Below are 19,429 nucleotides of genomic sequence, written 5' to 3' on the forward strand. Positions count from 1 at the left end.
CGTCCAGGACAGCCAGAAACCTTGGAGTTGTGATTGATAATCATTTAAACTTCACAGACCACACTGCTAGAATTACCCGGTCATGCAGATTTGCCTTATAAAACATTAGGGAGATCAGGCCCTTCCTCTCGGAGCATGCTACACAAGTCCTTGTCTAAGCTCTTGTTCTATCCAGACTGGACTATTGTAATGCTCTCTTGGTAGGTCATCCAGCACGCACTGGCAAACCTCTGCAACTGATCCAGAATGCAGCAGCAAGAGTGGTCTTTAATGAGCCGAAGTCCACGTCATGCCTCCGTTCATCAATTTGCAATGGTTGCCAATTGCCGCTCGCATCAAATTCAAGGCACTGATGTTTGCCTACAGAACAACCACTGGCTCTGCACCCCTATACTGTACCTAAACTCACTTCTTCAGGCTTATGTGCCCTCCAGAAGCTTGTGTTCTGCAAGTGAATGGCGCCTTGTGGTGCCATCCCAATGAGGCACAAAATCACTTTCACGGACATTGACCTGTTCCATGCTGGTGGAATGACCTGCCTAACTCAACCCGAGCTGCTGAGTCTTTAGCCATTTTCAAGAAACGGCTAAAGATGCATCTTTTTCGTCAACATTTGTCCCATTAATACTAAGACTTACTATTCTATTCCATATATCTAATTATTTTTTATTTATTAAAAAACAAACTTGCTGTGTGTGTACTATGCTACTTGTACAGTGCTAGAATAACTGGGACTAGTCACAACACTTGAATATTGTTGCCCTATTGTTGGTTTGATTCTATTGTTCTCCTCATTTGTAAGTCGCTTTGGATAAAAGCGTCTGCTAAATGATTAAATGTAAATGTAAGTATCAAAATGAAAAATAAAAAATGAAATTTTAAAATAAATAAAAATGATATTCTAAAAATTATCTGAAATATACATAATTTAATATAATATTTGTGATGAATATTTTGGGGCAAATAACATGATTTTAAGTTTTTTACAACCTGAACTAACTTGTCATGTCATAAAATTGTCAAATGATGCGATATTTTAAGAGACTTGAGGGCCTGCTATATAATTTCTTCATTATTTTCTCTTTTTTTTTTTTTGGCATGGTGCACATTTTTAAAATATTTATAACATTTTAACAAAATTGCTTGCATTTTTTTTCTAAACATTATGAAAGATTTTGTATGTACATTTTAAATGTAATTTAATATAAAAATGTCAATGATCTATTTATGGTTCAAAAGAGGGACAAAACTGGAGTACTTGACTAAACGACATGGCATACTCCAGTATCTACACGAGCCCAGCACTGAAAGAGTTTATTTTGTGAACCAGTGATAGCACAGCACAGATCAATTTGGGCAGCGCAGCGTTGCACGGTCTGACTGGGTATTAATGTAAACATAGTTATATCTATGTAAGTGAACGTAAACAGATGGGGGGAACAATGTCAAAATGTGGGATCTGTGCATTAGACCTTGCAGTGTAAATGCAGCCAATGTGAAAGAAACAATTTTCTATGAACTTCCTTTCCAGTGTTACGACAACAAAAGCACAGTGAACCCAAATTTAGTTTCCTTTATGATTCATGATTTCACCACAGCATGGTGAAGAGCTCATCCGTCCCCAGCGTCTGCTCTGAACGATCCTAACCGCTCGTTCTCTGTGACAACAGACACCTGAACAGATGGATGCCGCCACAGACAGACTGGGCCCGCTCACGTTCTTAAGTACACTGAGAATCACTGACAGAGAGAATGATGGAGCACCTGGCGTGGGAGAGAGACCTTCTGTTATGCCACTGTAAATTGGCTTGACAAGAAAAACGTTTCGCCTCTCAATGTCAGACATTTGAGCGCTGGCATAAACGGAACTCCAGCTCGGCAGGTGCAGCGCAGAAAAAGGAAAACTGATCCGCTGAACACATTTCCCTCATTAAGCGAGCTGCCCCGAGGCCGTGAATTACGCTTTCCGTTTTAACGGCTACAGAAAGCCAAGTTAGACATTGCTGGTGTGTACTGTAGAAAGTTCTTGCTAGTAATAAATAAAAGAACATTTGACTGGATTTTACATGTTCAGACGAAATTTGAAGTAGTGCTTGTCTGTGCAAAACATTATGCTGGGGTGTTATAGGTGGTTTCTAAAGTGTTGATATACATGTTTCTAGGGTGTTTTGTGTAGTTGCCTGAGAGTTGTTAGACAGTTGCTAAGTTGTAGGTGGTTGCTAGGTTGTTTTGGTTGGTTGTTAGGCATGATTGCTAGGGTGTTCTGTGGTTGTCAGGGTGGTTTCTAGGGTGTTGTGAGGCAGTTGATAAAGTGTTATAGGTGGTTGCTAGGGTATACTGCATGGAAGCTAAATGGTAGAACATTTCTAGTGAGCTTCTAGGTGTTATAAATGGTTGCTGAGGTGTTGATATATGATTTCTATTGTGATTTGGGTAGTTGCCTGAAAGTTGTTAGACAGTTGCTGAGTTGTAGGTGGTTGCTAGGTCGTTTCAATGTTGTTATAACAGGTTGTTAGACACGGTTCTGTGATTTATACTGTGCTTTTAGGTGGTGGCTAGGATGTTCTAAGGTGTTGTTAGGCAGTTGCTAGGGTCTCTGTGGTTGTTATAGTGTTTTCTATGGTGTTGCTAGGCAGTTTATAAAGTGTTCTAGGTGGCTGCCTGGGTGTGCTGTATGGGAGCTAAATGGTAGAGTGTTTCTAGGGAGCTTCTAGGTGTTATAAATGGTTGCAAGGTGTTGATATATGGTTTCTAAGGTGTTTTGGGTAGTTGCCTGAGAGTTGTTAGACAGCTGTCTCTAGGGAGTTGCTATGTGTTCTAAATGGTTGCTTGATATATGGTTTCTAGGGTTTCTTGGGTAGTTGCCTGAGAGTTGTTAGACAGTTGCTAAGTTGTAAGTGGCTGCTAGGTCATTGCAAGGTTGTTATAGGTGGTTGTTAGGCACGGCTATGTGATTTACGTTATGTTTTTAGGTGGTGGCTAGGATGTTCTAAGGTTCTGTGTGTTCTGTGGTTGTTAGGGTGGTTTCTAGGGTGTTGCAAGGCACTTTGCCATAGCCATATCACCCTGTAGCCTAAGACTTGTTGGCCACTGAAGCTAAGCAGGGTTGAGCCTGGTCAGTACCTGGATGTTAGACCTCCTGGGAAAACTAGGTTGCTGCTGGTAGAGGTGTTATTAAGGCCAGCAGGGGGTGCTCACCCTGTGGTCTGTGTTTGTCCTAATGCCCCAGTATAGTGACGGGGACACTTTACCGTAACAAGCACTGTCCTTTCGATGAGACATTAGACCGAGGTCATTTAAAATCCTTTGGCACGTCTCCTAAAAGAGTAGGGGTGTAACCCCGGTGGTCCTGGCCAAATTCCCTCCAATGGCCTCCTAATAATCTCCATCCTATGAATTGGCTCTATCCCTCTCTCTCTCTTCCTCTCCACCTATAGCTGGTGTGTGGTGAGTGCACTGGTACCGTTGTTCTGCGGCTGCCATCGCATCATCCAGATGGATGAGGAGAGACCCCTGATATGATTGTAAAACGTGTTGGGTGTACTGTAGTACATAGTAAAGCACTATATAAATGCCTAATTTAACAATTTTTCACTTGTTCGCTAGGTGAAAGTCTTTTCCAATAGTTTCTGAGCACTTTAAAAGCACACTTTTCCATTGTTATCTACTTATTTTTAATGTTTCCTTCCAAAATTTATTTAGCCAAAAAGGGAAAAAAAAACTTTATCAAAGAATTTAAAGCATACAGCATTCTATAAAGCTATAGAAATCACATACAGTAAAAGCAAAGATTACAACTTGTCATTTCAAACTTTTCTGAAAAATCACTTTGGCTGTCAACTGAGCAATTACCAGCTCCCATGGTTTGGCCTTTAGGGCCCTGTGGTGTTGCTAGGCAGTTTATAAAGTGTTCTAGGTGGCCTTTAGGGCCCTAAAAAGAAACTTGAGAGGCAATTTTAACTTCTAACTTAAATGAAATGGGAAAAAAAAAAAGTGGTTCAGAAAGCAGTTAGCTCAAATTTTAAACTCTGCACTAAAACAGATGAATCGTCTTACAGCTCCATCTGTTTCTCTCAGTTTTATGTCCTCATTATCTGGCCGTTGGACACAGAAGGTGGCCGACAGGTCATACTCTTTTAGTTCTCCATCCCTCCATCACCTTCTGTTTTTTTCACCTTATAATGTTCCTCTCCGAGCTTTCTTAACTGTTCTGCAGCCTGTGAAAATGGGGAAAAGGGAGAGAGACAGAAGAAAAGTCTGCATGAGTTACTAGGTACTCAACAATTACCACATACTGTACAGTACACTAACGTTCAAACGTTTGGGGTCTGTAAGATTTTTTTATGTTTTTATTTATTTATTTATTTATTTTTTATAGAAGTCTTATGCTCACTAAGGCTGAGTAAAAATAGTAATATTGTGACATTTTATAACAATTTAAAATAGATGTTTTCTATTTAATTATGTATTGTAAAATGTAATTTATTCCTGTGATCAAAGCTGAATTTTCAGCATCATTACTTCAGAAACCATTCTAATATGCTGATTTGATGATCAAGAAACAGTTATTACTATTATCGATGTTGAAAACAGTTGTGCTGCTTAATATTTTGTGGAAACCATGATATATATTTTTCAGGATTCTTTGACAAATAGAAATTTGTGAAATGATACTGCTGATACTGCTGCATAACAGCTACCATTTACTGACAAGCCTTAAAGGAGCCGCCCCTTAAAAACGGATAATTCCAGACAGAAGGTCAGAATGAAGATTGAAAATAATTGCTTTTCCTCATATTTATTTGTTTTTTGTGCAAAAAAACAAAAAAACAAAACATTTATTAACAATATAAGTGAACCTCAAGGAACATATTAAAATAATAATAAAAAAATATTTTACCGATCCCAAACTCTTGAACACTAATGTAGTTCTATATAACATTTTACATGTCAAGTTCCAAATAAAAATAAAATAATAAATTACATATCATACATTAGAATAAATTAGACTTGATTAAATTAGATTTGACCTCCAGATACAGTATGTGTCTATACAGAAACTACTTACAGAAAATAAACCTGTGCTGAGAAATATTTACGTGACAACTAGCTCCAGTCTCCACTATATAGAGTTCTCTAGAAGTGCCTGGACCACATAAACATCTACACAATTTGCTGAGATAGAGACATAAATTTGAAAAATAAAACTGTAGCAAAAAAGGCAGATTGCTGTGAAAGCACATTATGAAAAACACACATTGTGACCCAGACCCTCCAGCGACGACAGACTTTGTATTCATGTCTAGCGCTCACAGTAGAGGAACCACCAGTCGCCCACTCTCTCCTGAGATAAGTCCCTGCAGGGGTGTGATTAAACGTCCTAGCGGCTGTGTCACTTCCTGATCCAATCTCTCAGCCACAACACTTTAATTCCTTCGCAACTGCCGCTGCGGCACGGGTTGATGGAGCCTGTTGCCGCCGTTGAGTGAGAGGTCAGTCTCATAAACACTGGCAGCTGGGCTCACCATGGGAGTGCCGCATTCATAAAGCCATAATAAATGTTACAGCACATTAAATCACCCCAGAGGTTCAGCACGATATTCCAAACGAAAGCCGTTCAGTCATGACGTTTGAGCGCCGAAGATTTTAAAAAAGCGTCTACCGCATTACCCTTAGCGTCCCTACTATGAGTCACATAATACTTGGCAATAACTGGCATATGAATATGTACTTGTGCGTGCTAGGAACCAGACAGGTGTAAATATGGCTATGGCGTATGTGACTTTTGACTTGTTGAGCAGGGGTGCACATCCTGGGTTCAATTCTGGCCTAATGAGATTATGTAGTTCACCCTAAGAAATTAGAACACTGTCTTCAATCAATTATTGTTCCAAAAGTTAGATGTTTATTAATAGCAATCAATCTAGAAGAGGGAATCTATCTAAGCCCTAAGAGGCCAAAAACATTATTACATTTTTCTGTCTTGTCTCAAAATGTTGACTTAATTTTCTTGTGATTTCGACATAACAAAAGTCATTTCAAAACATAAAATGAACAAGCAAATTTGTTTTTACTATGATCAGTAAATTAAGCTCTGTTCATACCAAGAACGATAACTATAAAGATAACTATAATGAAAAATGTATTCGCATCCACCACACGCACAATAACAATTTTAATTTTAAGCATGCTGCAATTATGTCATCTGCTGCTTTAAATGCTCAATCTTTTTAAATTCAGGTAGATTCTGATTGGCTGTCAATGTTTTTATCGTTCATCAGCTGTATATATATAAAAAAAGCATTTTTAAAGTGATTCTAACATGCCATTATCGTTAGTTGTGGTGTGGACTTCCCTCTTCTCATAGAATTAGAACAATTATTCAAACTTTGGGCCTGATTTACTAAACGGGGCAAATTAGCGTGAGAGCGCAATTCCACAAATGCGCCGATGGGAGTGTCAAGTTTTGCCCGTGATCTACTGCTGACATGCAAATTAAAGAACAGATGCAGTCAAATCATTTACATAATGACCAACGCAATCTACCAAGAGCAGTGCAAATTAGTGTTGGGTCACAAATAAGCAGAGCTGGTGCTCATCAGGTGCGGGCCGACACAGGCGCAACTTGTTACATGTAATACACGGATAATGTCTTCATCTGGCATTCCAAAGAATTTAATAGGAGTGGAAAATATTTTCTCCCTGTTACCACACGTTCTTTGTTCTCTGTGGTGTCTCCTCCTAGCAGCAACAATTGCAGCTATGTCGCAAAATGGGTTAAGACATGCTTTTTTTGTGCATTAAATAATGGCGCAAATACCAGTAAATTGACTAGCGCAAACATTAGTAAATCGCGTTGCGTGATTAATTTAAATACTCTCCTCCCATAAATTTTGTGTCCGAAAGGGAAATTCCTACAAATGCATATGCAATAAGGTCAGCCGCAAAAAAAAACTCAGTCCATGCCTTTTCAGCGCTAATTTTACACGCAGTCTTTAGTAAATCCCAACAGTAGTTTTTTAATGGCAAAAGAGGGTTTGCGCTGGCGAAAGCTGTTAATAAATCTGGCCCTTTATAGTTACAGTTATCGTTATAGTTAACGTCCTTGTCAATGAGCCTTTCATCAAGCTGAAATGTCTATCCGTGACACACCAAATCAGAGTCTGAATCTTCAAAAGGAAGCTACAACTTCATTGTCAAAGACACTACAACTATGAGCAGCCAGATAACTTGTGGAGCCAATTATATTCTTATCTCAGTCTCATCTTCTCATAGACTGGAATCTCTTTTCCTCAAAAATACTAATGTAAAACGTTGATGTAAGAACATCAATATAGTATTGTGAGGTGAACCACTGAATCAAACTAAAGTAAAGATTAATTATCAGGGTCCATTGGGGGCACGATATTGGCTTGTAAAGTCTGGACTGGTCATTCTAGTGTGCCCACACGCTAACTTGGCTTTGAATTCCCCACCAATCGCAATCCAGCTCAGTAGACAGAGGTCAGGTCGACAGATAACCAAGTCCAATTTATAGCAGCCCAAACCATTCTCACTCGTTTAGCTCGGAGAAAAACAGATGTCCTGGTTTAGGACTGATAACGCTCACCGCCTGCTGATAAATTTCACATTCAGGTGGACAAGCTGGGGGGAAATGGGTTTGCGAGGAGTGTGAAAAGGGCTCGGATTGCTGTCAGGAGGGGGGCCGGTGATTGGACCCAAGTCAGTGCGACGGACAGAGTCACAGCGTGACGAATCAGCGTTGACAGCCAGTGTCCTGACAACCTCCGGATGGAAGGCTGTAATTTGATCAAGCTATCAATCAATACATCCAGATGGGCATCAATCAGAAGCGTAACGTGCTGCACCCTTATCCTCCTTCTTTCGGCGGCCGCAATGAGAAAAAGGAGACAGGAAAATAGGGGACTCAATTTCTGTTCGGCTCCCCTTCGCTCACATGACAGCATCAGACTGAGCAGGGTCACCCTGGCCTGGGTGTGCCTGACAGAAACACTTAGACGGTGGAAGTAAGTCCCACCTGACTGGACACATTAATGAAGCAGGTGAAGTAGGTGCAGAAGTGCTGGAAATATGAGTCAGTGTGAATTAATCGAATGCTGCTCCCTTCCAATGATACTGAGGACAGTAGCTCAGTACCGCAAGAAGAAGTCAGAAACTGTTAAGCGTGACATTATAACAGTGCTTTAAGGCTCCTTGCGATAAACAACAAAAGTAGCCTCACTGGCCAATTATTAAAAATCTGACAGCATCAGCTGTCAGGAAAACCTGCTTCAGAAGCCATTTATAACCTGTGGCTTTGGAGAAACGGGGCTGAGTAATGTTAGGTCATAAAAACCTGGCATTAAGAAAGAGGTTATCTACATCTTGGGTGTTGAACTAGGAATAATTGGGGAACTAAAGCTTAGTGGAAACTCTAAATGTAGTGGAAAGACAGATAAAAACACTCCAGGAGTCAGGAGAAGAATACAATATACAGGTCTGCCTAGGCGTTAAATTGAAACCCAAAACCAGCCTGTAAACGAGAACCTGTGACCTGATTCAAACGGTATTGACAAACTTTATGACCAAACAGGACATTGCTCACTCTTTTTATTTCCTATCAAGTGTGTAGACCCAGATGCACATTTACAGAAATCCAAAGGTCTGCTAAGAGTCATGTTAAAGAAAAAAAAAAAAAAAAACAGACAAAAGCCGAATAAGATATACGTTAAAATTAAAAGATAATAATAATGATGTTGATGTTATTTATTTATTTATATTATTGTAAACTGTAATTAAAAAAAAAAAAAAAAGAAAACACACCTGTTCAGGTGTAAGATCCCTCTGTTCATTAGCTAGCATCTCATATCCAACCATAAACTTGCGGATGGTTGCGGATCGCAGTAGAGGAGGATAGTAGTGAGCATGTAGCTGCCAGTGGCTCACGTCTTCCTTTAGATAACTTCCTGTCGGAGCCCCTGGAATACAGACAACAACTGTTACCACACATAATGTACTGCAATTGGACACTATTAAGAGCATCATCATTTAATTTAAAACTTTAAACAAAATATGTCCAACCCAATTTTCTTCCATAATGTGTCATATTTCCAAATGGTTGAATGATTTTAAATGAGAAAAAAGAGGATTTTATCCATCCGGAATAGATTTGATGGTTGTTACACACCAGAATAAAGCCAGACCTAAAAGCGACTTTGCAGTGGATTGTTAGAAGAATAAAAATGTAGTTCAAGGAAAAAAGCTATATTGATATTAACCTCTATCTATTGAGAGCCAAGATATCTGGAATATACAGAGACGGAAATTCAAGTCACCCTCAAAAGCATCCATGCATATCCTACTGGTAATGCTTCTTTGAATAATGATATACTATTATTGCTGTAACCCTGACAGTAAATGAAAAATCATGTTGTTCCAAACCTGTATGACTTTCTTTCTTTCTTTCGTGGAACACAAATTTAAAATGTTTTTTGTCCATAAAATGAAAGGCACTGGGGTTCAAAACAACAGCCGATTGACTTTCATTAAACTTTTTGGAAATGTTTGGGTAAACTTTTCCTTTTACCGTAAAGGCCCTGATACATTTCAAGCAAAATCAAAGGAAGAACTGGTGTGACATAATTTCGTACAAAAATCAGGCCAAAACGAAGTGCGTTTCTGGAGTTTGAAACAGCTCACCAAAGAGAACATTCTGGAAGAGTTAACTCTGGCTGGTAAACATCCTTGATGTACCATTGGTCCATGGCCATTACATAATAGGTAGGTGTGGCTCTGAGGCTCCGCCTTCTTTGACATGTAATTCTTCCTGGTTAATTTCTTTTGTTTAGGTGGCCGAGGTCAGACGTGAGTCAAAACATGAACAAACTTGAGAGCTGCTCTATAGTATTAAATGAAATGTATTAAAGTTGTAATTCTATTTGAAAGAGACACTGACACTGTTTTTTTTTTCATGCTTAATACTGTAAAGCTGAAATTTAAAGAAATCTATTGTATAAAGTGCTATAAATAAAAGTGACGTGACTTGACTGGAGCGCTGAATTGCAGAGTTGGTGCAAACATCCACATCGCTATGATCAGATGCTTTCTTAACTGCTGTTTTCTCACTTCTGTCATTTTTGATGCGTTTATTTTGTTATGGAGAGGAAAGCACACAGCACATATTTATATATTCATCTGAACGTCACTCTCAGCAGCTAGACAGCGTCAAGATGTTCGCTAACAGTACATTGCTGTATCGCTATATCGTATTTCAAACTTCTTTTTCTGAAGAACGAAAATGAACTTCGCTGTAAGTATATCAGGGCCTTAAACCACTGCATAAAACAGAAAGCATTACTTACAATAATAGCCTAAATAGCTGCCATTTGCCCTTAGGCCAAGTTATTATTTGACAAAAGACTACAAAGACAAAGGTTTTTTGGAATAACTTTCCAACTGTATAAAATAAGACCAAGTACATAGGGTCAAGTTTAATTTCATATTGATTCTAGAATGATGTCATGACCTCTATTGACTGAACAGATGTGATCTTTGAAAGGAAATGAAAGTTCAGTCATTTCCATTAAGACGTTAAGACGCAGCATGCAATGGCTCATTAAGTTTACTATGTGTTTCATTTTCAGCAACAGATCAGACAGATCAAAAAATTCTCGCTATCCCGATGGAGGTCATTCTCAGAACCCTTCAAAAAAGTCAAAAATTCCTGCATGATTCAGTCTGATCAAATTGACTTGGCATCCATCTTTCTTACAAGTGAAAGAATCATATGTGGCTACATCAAAGCTGAATATGCTGAACAGAACAAACCACAGAAACTAAAGCCTTAATTAAGAACCCAGCCAATGTACAATAACAAGGCCTGCGAACCTTTGGATGCCAATGGCATGCGAGACATCTCTCGTAAGGTTTCACGGTGCATATTAAGTTATAAAATGGCTGTGAGAACCAGTGGTTTGGCCGTCCGCCCAATCCCAGATCCCCCTCTCTTATCCCCATGTAATGAATGAAAAGCGTATCATGCAAGTTAAATCAGATTCATCCCGACTGCTCCAGTGAAACGGCTGTTCATTTCCTTTGCTGGCATTTTCTCGACTGCCTCATGCTAGCTGGATGTTATAGGATCTTACTTCCCAGCACTCACATGCACACACATCTCTTTTTGGCCCATCTTGGGTTTCTTCTCGAGTTTGTTGACGTTCCTGCTTTACATTTGGCTCTCGGCTCTCAGGGGTTACTTCAATGCAGTATGAAGGTATGTAGAGATCGCTGGCTAGCGGCCATTTTCATCCGTGCCAGTGAAAATAATGTAAGGCTCAGATTCCCCAATACTGTACCTAATGTAAACAGTCTGAACGTGTAAAAACACTTGGCACAATGGCCAAGAATATCAAGTTTGGTGATCTGAGCTCTACAAGACATTCCATGTCAGTTTACCAATTATAGTGATGTCATCTTTTCTATTAAAATAGTAAATGTTGCATGCAATCTGGATTGTTCATACGCCTTGCCTTGAGCAAGACCCTCCTGTACCATTATTAGGATTCATAAATAACGCTGAAAGCTAATGAACCACCCAACTTTTGCTGAAGTCTATATGCACTATATTACTGAGGACAATGCATAGACTTCCATTGATTTTATATTTGACTTTAATGATATTTTCTATGGCCTAACCCAACCCCTAACCCTAAACCTAACCATCACAGTAACATGCAAAACGCTAAATAAAAACATGTTTTAGCCAATTTATAAGGCTTTTTAAACTAGTGAGGACATTTTACTGGTGTTGGTTGTCATAATATTTCACTATATAAGTAAGGAACCCCACCCCACCCCCACATACACAGACAAAAACACTTCATTTTCACAACCACCAATTAAAATCAAGGCTGAAGCAATGCTAATTTTGGTTACCTCATTAGCAGCGACAATAGTGCATCAAAACAGAGCAGATTCTGCTCTTCTTGCTAATATATAATGCAAAAAAGATCAGAAGTTTGCTCTTAATAAAAATAGGAGCTCATTCTTACTGCGAATTTCAAATTGGAATTCAAAGCACAAAGATTTGAGAGGGGGATTGTTGGTGAATTACAACTTAAAATTTCAGGCAATATACACTATACAATATACACTACTTTTTTGGAGTTTGGCAGCCACGACACCATTTTCTTTTTTACTTCTGTGGAAAAGAGCAACAAACTAATTTCAAGCCTCACAGGGGGTAAACAAATCATGCATGTTTGGGACGGGTGACTAAATGATTATGACTTTAGATTGTGGAATTACTAAAGTCTATCTTAAATTGACTGTCTTTGCTTAAACAGAAATATGTCCCCTCCATGATGAATAGGATTACCTAAATAATAAGGCAAGCTGAATTCAAGGTGTGCTTTTGGAGCTTTTATTCAATTAAAGTCTTCACATATCTTGTTCACAAAGGTACTTGTTTGGAAAAGACTGAAGCTATCTAATAATTCCCAATTTGCACCACTGTGCAGAAATGGCCATAAAACAAACAACTTCAATGACAGTAAAAGCAGGATTTCAGCACTGAAAAGTTCCACTAGTTACAGTGACTGGCTGGTAATTTTCCATTTGCAGTCTAAATAATGCACCATGACTGTTTATCCTGGTTCTACAGCTAAATATATGAATCCATAAAAGGGGCCTTCAACATCCTGATTAAATTTTCAATATGAAATGCATTTCATTTTTTGCTTAAAAATTATATACAGCCCATCCTAAGGTCCAACAGCCTTGAGTGATGGAGGCTAAAACCTGTTCAACATGCTAAATGTGCCTAAACAGACTGAAAGCCACCTGGTCAGATGCTCTTGAAGATTATGTGGTCTTTGTTCTTCTTATAGCCTTCAACTGACATGCCTCGATATACCTTCATCTGCTATTATAGAGGATAATTATGTATATATATCTCTGTTGGAGGTCAACATTCATTTAGAACTTTCCCCACTGAACAAAGAAATGAATAAAATAAAATAAATGTAAAAAAAGTAAAACTTTGCTTCACCATCTGAAACCAATTTCCTTTTCTGATGATGCCACAAAACCCTCTTATGAGCCATGTTACAAAACCATTTGAGCTGCATATGTAGGCAGCATTTTAAGAAAATTAGTCTTAAAGTGAATGCTGTTCCAAAAGGTATACAGGGAAATGTTGAAGCTACATCGTAGCAGGATTATTTTAGTTAAATAAAACTAAAACCATAAATAAATAGTTGCTTGAAATAAAAGAAACATTAACTCAAATAAAATACATAAAAAATAAATAAATAACCATTTTTTCAGGTAATTGCCAAGATTTCTAATTTTCATTTAGTTTAATTTAATGTACTGTACTTGTATAACTAAAAGTAAGAATTTTATATACAAAAACATTAGCTAAAAAAGGAAAATAATAAAAACCTAAATACTGATTAAACACTAATTTCAAAATATTAACCCTCTATAGTGCCTCGTCATTTAAAAAGGATGCAAAGAAAATCGCATTTAAAATACAATAATAATATTCAACCAAAAAAAAAATACATTTTAGTATTATCATATGACATCCCCTTCAGCCAAAAAAATTAAAATCTATGTGCCACGTGCTTGACATTTTTGGCAACAAGGATCTGAAGGAGACATGAGCACATGTTCGGTCACATGCTGTCAAGGCTCCATTGTGAGTTCATTTTAGACTAGGAAATACATAAAAATTAAATTTTTAAAAAAAATTCATTGTATATCCAAAAGTGTTTTCTAAAGTTTTTGGCCATTTTTAATGCACATTTTATAAATTCAATTACTCAAATACCAAAAAACATGTGTGTTATGTATAAATGACAAAGTCCTATTAGGGGATAGATTTTTTTCTGTAGGATATAGATGCAGTATTGTTCATTACTGGCAGGCAGTATAATAGCCTTTTTGCCTGTGTTTTAGGTTTATGTTAGTAAGTTTTATAGAACACAGAGAGGAAAAGCTACCTTATCCAGAAAATATTGATGATAGTGACGGCAGTGCTTCAGAAAATAAGGTCGTAGTAAGAAAGAAAGAAGTTGAGGATCAAGCAGAATAGAAGCAGTCAGGGCCGTCCTTAGGGTAGTGCAACCGGTACGATCGCACCGGGCCCCATGCTTGAGGGGCTAAATGGAATGTTAATAAGCTAAAATGGAATGTTAATAAATAAAGACCTTTTCACTACTTTTCAGATAGTGAAAATGCATTTGAATGTGTATGCATATTGCCAAATTTGCCAAAATTTTTTTTACCCTAATAGGACAATGTCAGTTATAAATGACGAAATCCTAAAAAAGGTCAAAGGTTAAATGAAAAAAAATAATTTTGGAAAATGATTTTAGCCTTAAATATATGTAAAATATAAAGTCATTCTTTTTTTTCTAACTGTGATTTCATAATTCGTCCCATAGAGGGTTAATAAACACTGTAATAGTATCTCAGTGATAATAAAATAACACTGTGTATCTATACTTCAAGGAGAATGCAATTCCATTATGCACAGCAAAAGGCTCTATAAACACCCATCTCCCACGATGATGAATGAAACAAGATAATATTGGTCGATACATTTAAAAACGAGACTACAAGAAGGCTACTTTCTACATGGTCATTAAAGAATTGGTGAACATGTTCCTCCAATCACCCCCCCAATTCCAAAAAAAAAAAAATCCAAAAAAAGAATCACAAACCCTTGTTAACCCTGGGTAAATTATGATCAGTGTGAAACGTGAAGCAAGATAACGCAGGGTTCCGTTTACCTGGGGTTTAGAATGACCCAGAGTTAACTTTCTCAAGTGTGAAAAGCCTAATACTTGTATTCAGCCAGCAGATTGTACCTATATTTGCAAAAGTAAAACTTATTTGAGGAACCAAAAAGGAAGTCAGAACCAGAAGGTGACATCAGCAAGAGTGGCTCATTAACAGTGAAAGTCGCCATGCTGCTAACACACAACAGAGCTGCGCGCTAATTAGCCCGCGAACGCTACCTCCCCGGCTCATCAGAATGCCTTTGTGCCTTCACTGACAAAAAACAAATATTTTCTTTTCCCAAACTAATGAGCTCCATTGGAAACAAAACAACAAGCTTTTCATGGGACACAATGTGTAATGGCGTCCTTTATTAAATGTGACTTTCCTCTTTTCCAAACATTAAATCAAAGTTGAGGTCTCCTAAAACTAAAACAGTGAAGTGAAGCTTGACTATTGTGGCTAGTACAGAACAGGATCTTATTTCCTACATTTGCTCTTGGAGTGAAATATGTCCTGGACAGGTTGCACACATCACTTTCTGTAATTTTCTAACTTGGCTCTCTATCACCGAGTGGAGAGAAACATATTATCCTCTCAATAAAATCTTCAGCTCTCTTCATAAGGTATCTGTCTCTGAGGAGACTCACTCACACTGTAGGAGGTGGACATGCTGACCATGTACTGAACAATCACTGAGTCCATCTGTACCATTTCAAACCTCTTGTCCATCAGATACAGTACTAGATGTTCTCAACATACAGATAGCATCAGGTGGTTAGGACAGCAAGACTCTGAGGCTGCCACTGCTGGAATCTTTTGTACTCATGGGAACAAGACTGACAGATTTAAGTACAGAGAATTCATCAGGATGTTTACAGACGGATGAAGAAAATATGAGTGGTACTTGGTCCTTCCAAAACTATGCAGTTCTATGTGATTGCTAAGTGTTTTTTTTTTTTTTTTTTTTACGTGACTGCTAGGACGTTACTATACACTTGTAAGGGATTTTCAAGTGTGTTTTCTTTTAGCATCTTGGTTTGTGGCTGCCAGGGTACTGCTATGCAGTTGCTTAAGTGTTTTGAGTTGTTTTAACCTATTGCTAAGTGGTTGCAAAGATGTTCTTGGTGGCTTTTAACGTATATCATTGTGAGGATGAAGGTTGGGTGATGCCAAGTAAAAAGACCCCACTTCTATTCCATGGGATTGTTCTGGCGGTTTTATAGTCTACACTGTCAAGCACCACTAATGAAAATAAATGAATAAATATGTGCCTCGAAACCTGCTGTAACCTGATTTTTACACAGAAATACTGAGAAAACAACTTTTCTAGCCTTAATTCTTCTGACTGTGTCAGGGTTCTGTCACTTCAGTCTGGTTTATTCTTGGTTTGGCGACAGAGCCCTGACACAGCTATTGTCTTGTCATTGTGAGTGTGCAGTTTCAGGTTCGTTCAGGGCATAGGCTCTTTTGTCCACGTGAGTTGTTTTGTGTGTGGAGCGTGGTGTTCAGATACCAGTGCTGTGCCGAATTTCGAATCCCTGCCAAATTATTACCCCCCTCGTTGAAGTTGCTATCTCATTGCCTAATCCTAACTCCACCCCTAATCCCAACCCCTCCCACACACCTAATCCTAAACCTACCAATACTAGGGGGTTAATAATTTGGCGGGGGTAGGAAATTCGGCAAAACAACAGCACTTTGGTCTAGTTTGGTGTTGGGGTTTGGACATTCATGCTCCATGTGTTTGTCTTCTGTTGCTCTGGTCTCGTTGTGTGAGCATGCAGTTTCGAGTTTGCTCGGGCTGTACGCTCTTCTGTTTGCGTGAGTTGTTGTGTTCTGCATAGCACGCTGTTTGTGTTTATATCGTCCGGGTGCTTTGTTGTTGTCTTGTGCTGTTTATCATGCGGATTGTGTTTTTCATTGGCCGTGTGCTTTCATGTTGTCATGTTTTGTGTAGACACACAGTCTCTGAGAGCTCTCATTGGCTGCGTGTTTGTGTCATGTGCTCTTGTTTTTGCCATGTTTTTGCCCGGAACACACCAAGCCGACGGTCGGCCGTCGGGCAGTTTTTGTTCATTCGTCGACTAAGTTTTCTCAGTGTGTTCTGCACCGTCGGCTGAAATTGGTCCTCGTCTGCTTTTTTCGGCCGATTCGACATGTTGAATTGCCGTTGGAGATCGTCGGTCAGTTCGTCGGTTGGCTGTTCAGCTCCTGCCACCTGCTGGTACGGAAAGGCATTTCTTCTTATGCAGACGCAGAGCGGACGTGCTGCTTGGCTGTCGGGTGTCGAGCGTCGGTTTGGTGCATGTGTCATGTGACGTGAGCCAACCCCACAGTCTGCTTTCGTCGCCACTAGTTCGTCTGCGTCGGCTTGGTGTGCTCCGGGCTTTAGGCGTGAGCTCATGGCTTTTCATGTTTGTTTCTATGTGCCATGTGCTCTCCTGTCTAACCCCACCCTTCTTGCTATCTGCTTATTGGTTTATTTGCCCCACCTCTCCTTCCTCATTACCTGCTTTGTTTGCTCTCCCTATTTATTCTCCATGTGTTTACAGTCCTGTGCCAGATCGTTGTCGTATGTGCATCATGTTTACCTGCTCCCTGTTGTTTCCTGCCTTGTCCTGCCTTACCTTGCCTAGTCTAGCCGGTCATGTTTTCCCCCACGGGGTAGTTTTTGTTTGTTTGGTTTTATTTTTTGATTAATAAAAAGACCATATCTGCATTCTTGAGTCCTCACCTCATCCCTTCACCCATCCCTGACAGACTGTGGCTTGTAAACAGGCCTAATGAAAATAGTTTGTTCCCAACTTAATCTGAGGCTTTATACCCATGATGCAAAGCTTAGGAGAAATGCCAGTCCTCATCTCTAGGGCTTTTATTGTTTTGTTTTTAGTTTTTTTTTTTTTTTTTAGTATGCATGGCATGGTCTTATCAAAATGAATTTGAAATGCAATCAGACCAATATGGGGGGTTCTTAGGGGAAAAGAAAGCTATTTGGAATATATCAGGGACAAAGGTATTTGAAGGTGGTATCACAATGAGGATTAATTTGTGAAATATGCATGTACAAACATTGTAGCTCCAAAATACTCTCTGAGACTGAATAATATAGCTCTTGCAAATAAATAAAATAAACAGATATTTTGAGTACATACTTGTTGCTTACAATATTCTTCTATATCAAAAGAATTTGAGTTACACTAGTTACCCTGCCCCTGTATTTACATGATTATTAATCTTTTACCCAAATAAGTAGATGGATGGATGTAACATAACATCTAAACACACACACACTATTTTCAAAAGTAACATTCCCCAACACTGACTCTAATTGTCTGTCAACACAGACAATTAACAGACAAGTAACATTCATATAACTTGTGTAAACTATTTCTGCCAGTTTATGGAGTCTCTAATAATTGTGAAAATGAGTTGATAACAGCAAGCCAGAGTAAATATATTGTTCATTCACACACTCATGTCTCTCTTGAATTACATTGTTAATGAAGCCTTCAATGTTGAGCAAAATTCCTTCAACCATTAATTTTTCCATGTTCTCTCCATTCCTCCCAGCCCTGTGAAGAGGAGCATTGAGAGCCAAACTTCTGTTCAGCCGTATCCTCCTCTCACACTCACTTCTGTAAGCTGCTTTCAGCTCCAATTGAGACTCAACATCTTTACTAAAAGGCACCTTGGAGAGACGCCATCTTTAGTTGGGCGTATGGCACATCAATGAACAAATGTGAGCATTATGAAATGATACAATAAACACAGATTATTAATAGACATGTGAGCCATATGTTGGTGATTCTTCAGTTAAGGGAACATTTCTGGATGGTTTTAAAGAGAAAAAGTGTTTAAAAAATATAGTTTTAAATTGTGCATTATAATAGCTTTATAATACATTTATAAAAGTGTCAATCAAGAAGATCAGACCTTTAGTCCAGAATATGTGATAAATGAAACAGTTTAAGAAACTTTCCGTTTTTAAGATTCCAAGTAAAATAATGTTATAAGTATTTTTCGCATTTGATGCATTTGTAAAAGATATACAGTATGAGTCATTGGGCTCAATTTGGTGGAAAAATTACAGAGGGAGTTTCACGGTGACAAACACGATTCAGACTTTTCAGACTGAAGCAAAGTAGACTGGAATTTAATATGAACTGCATATAAAAATAACACAAAACAACAGTCTCAAATAGAACAGAAATATTTAAATGTTTCAGACCTCAGACATGCATGGAGAAAATTGCAGCCCGTCCTGGTGTTTTAAGTGTTTCTCTGATAGAATAGGCCTAATATCTGTGTAAGAATGATTTAATATGCCTGGCTGCTTATTCAGACAAGCCTGACCATGGCATATTAGGGACGATGCCATCACTTTTATGAGGATAATTCATTTGTCGGGTATGAAATGGCCTGTGGATCCGAACGACGGAGGATAAGAGGCAGGAGGTTATGGTGGGTAACTAAAGTGACCCTCTTCTGAAGATTTACTTCAACAGATATTCAAAGAAGCAACTTTATGACAGAATAGAACTGAATACACTTAAAGTAGTCTACACCACACAGTGTGTAAATGCTAGGACCTCAAGACAAATAATTCTTTGGAAGTTTCAAACTAGTTGTTCCTTTGACA

General features: G+C 38.5%; 1 protein-coding gene across 2 annotated transcripts in view; it reads right to left on the bottom strand.

Moving 5' to 3' along the window:
- Positions 1–3,668: 3,668 nt before the first annotated feature.
- The window catches only part of galt (galactose-1-phosphate uridylyltransferase), a 133,980-nt gene continuing 118,219 nt past the window's right edge, over positions 3,669–19,429 (bottom strand). For both annotated transcript variants that reach the window (XM_051907629.1, XM_051907630.1), the window contains exons 10-11: positions 8,824–8,978; positions 3,669–4,217 (exon numbers count right to left, since the gene is read on the bottom strand). In XM_051907629.1, coding sequence (XP_051763589.1) covers positions 4,137–4,217; positions 8,824–8,978 — 236 coding nt within the window. In that variant the 3' untranslated portion in view covers positions 3,669–4,136. The remainder of the gene's footprint in view (positions 4,218–8,823; positions 8,979–19,429) is intronic.

The sequence above is a fragment of the Ctenopharyngodon idella genome, chromosome 10 (genome assembly GCF_019924925.1).
Source record: "Ctenopharyngodon idella isolate HZGC_01 chromosome 10, HZGC01, whole genome shotgun sequence".
NCBI lineage: Eukaryota > Metazoa > Chordata > Actinopteri > Cypriniformes > Xenocyprididae > Ctenopharyngodon > Ctenopharyngodon idella.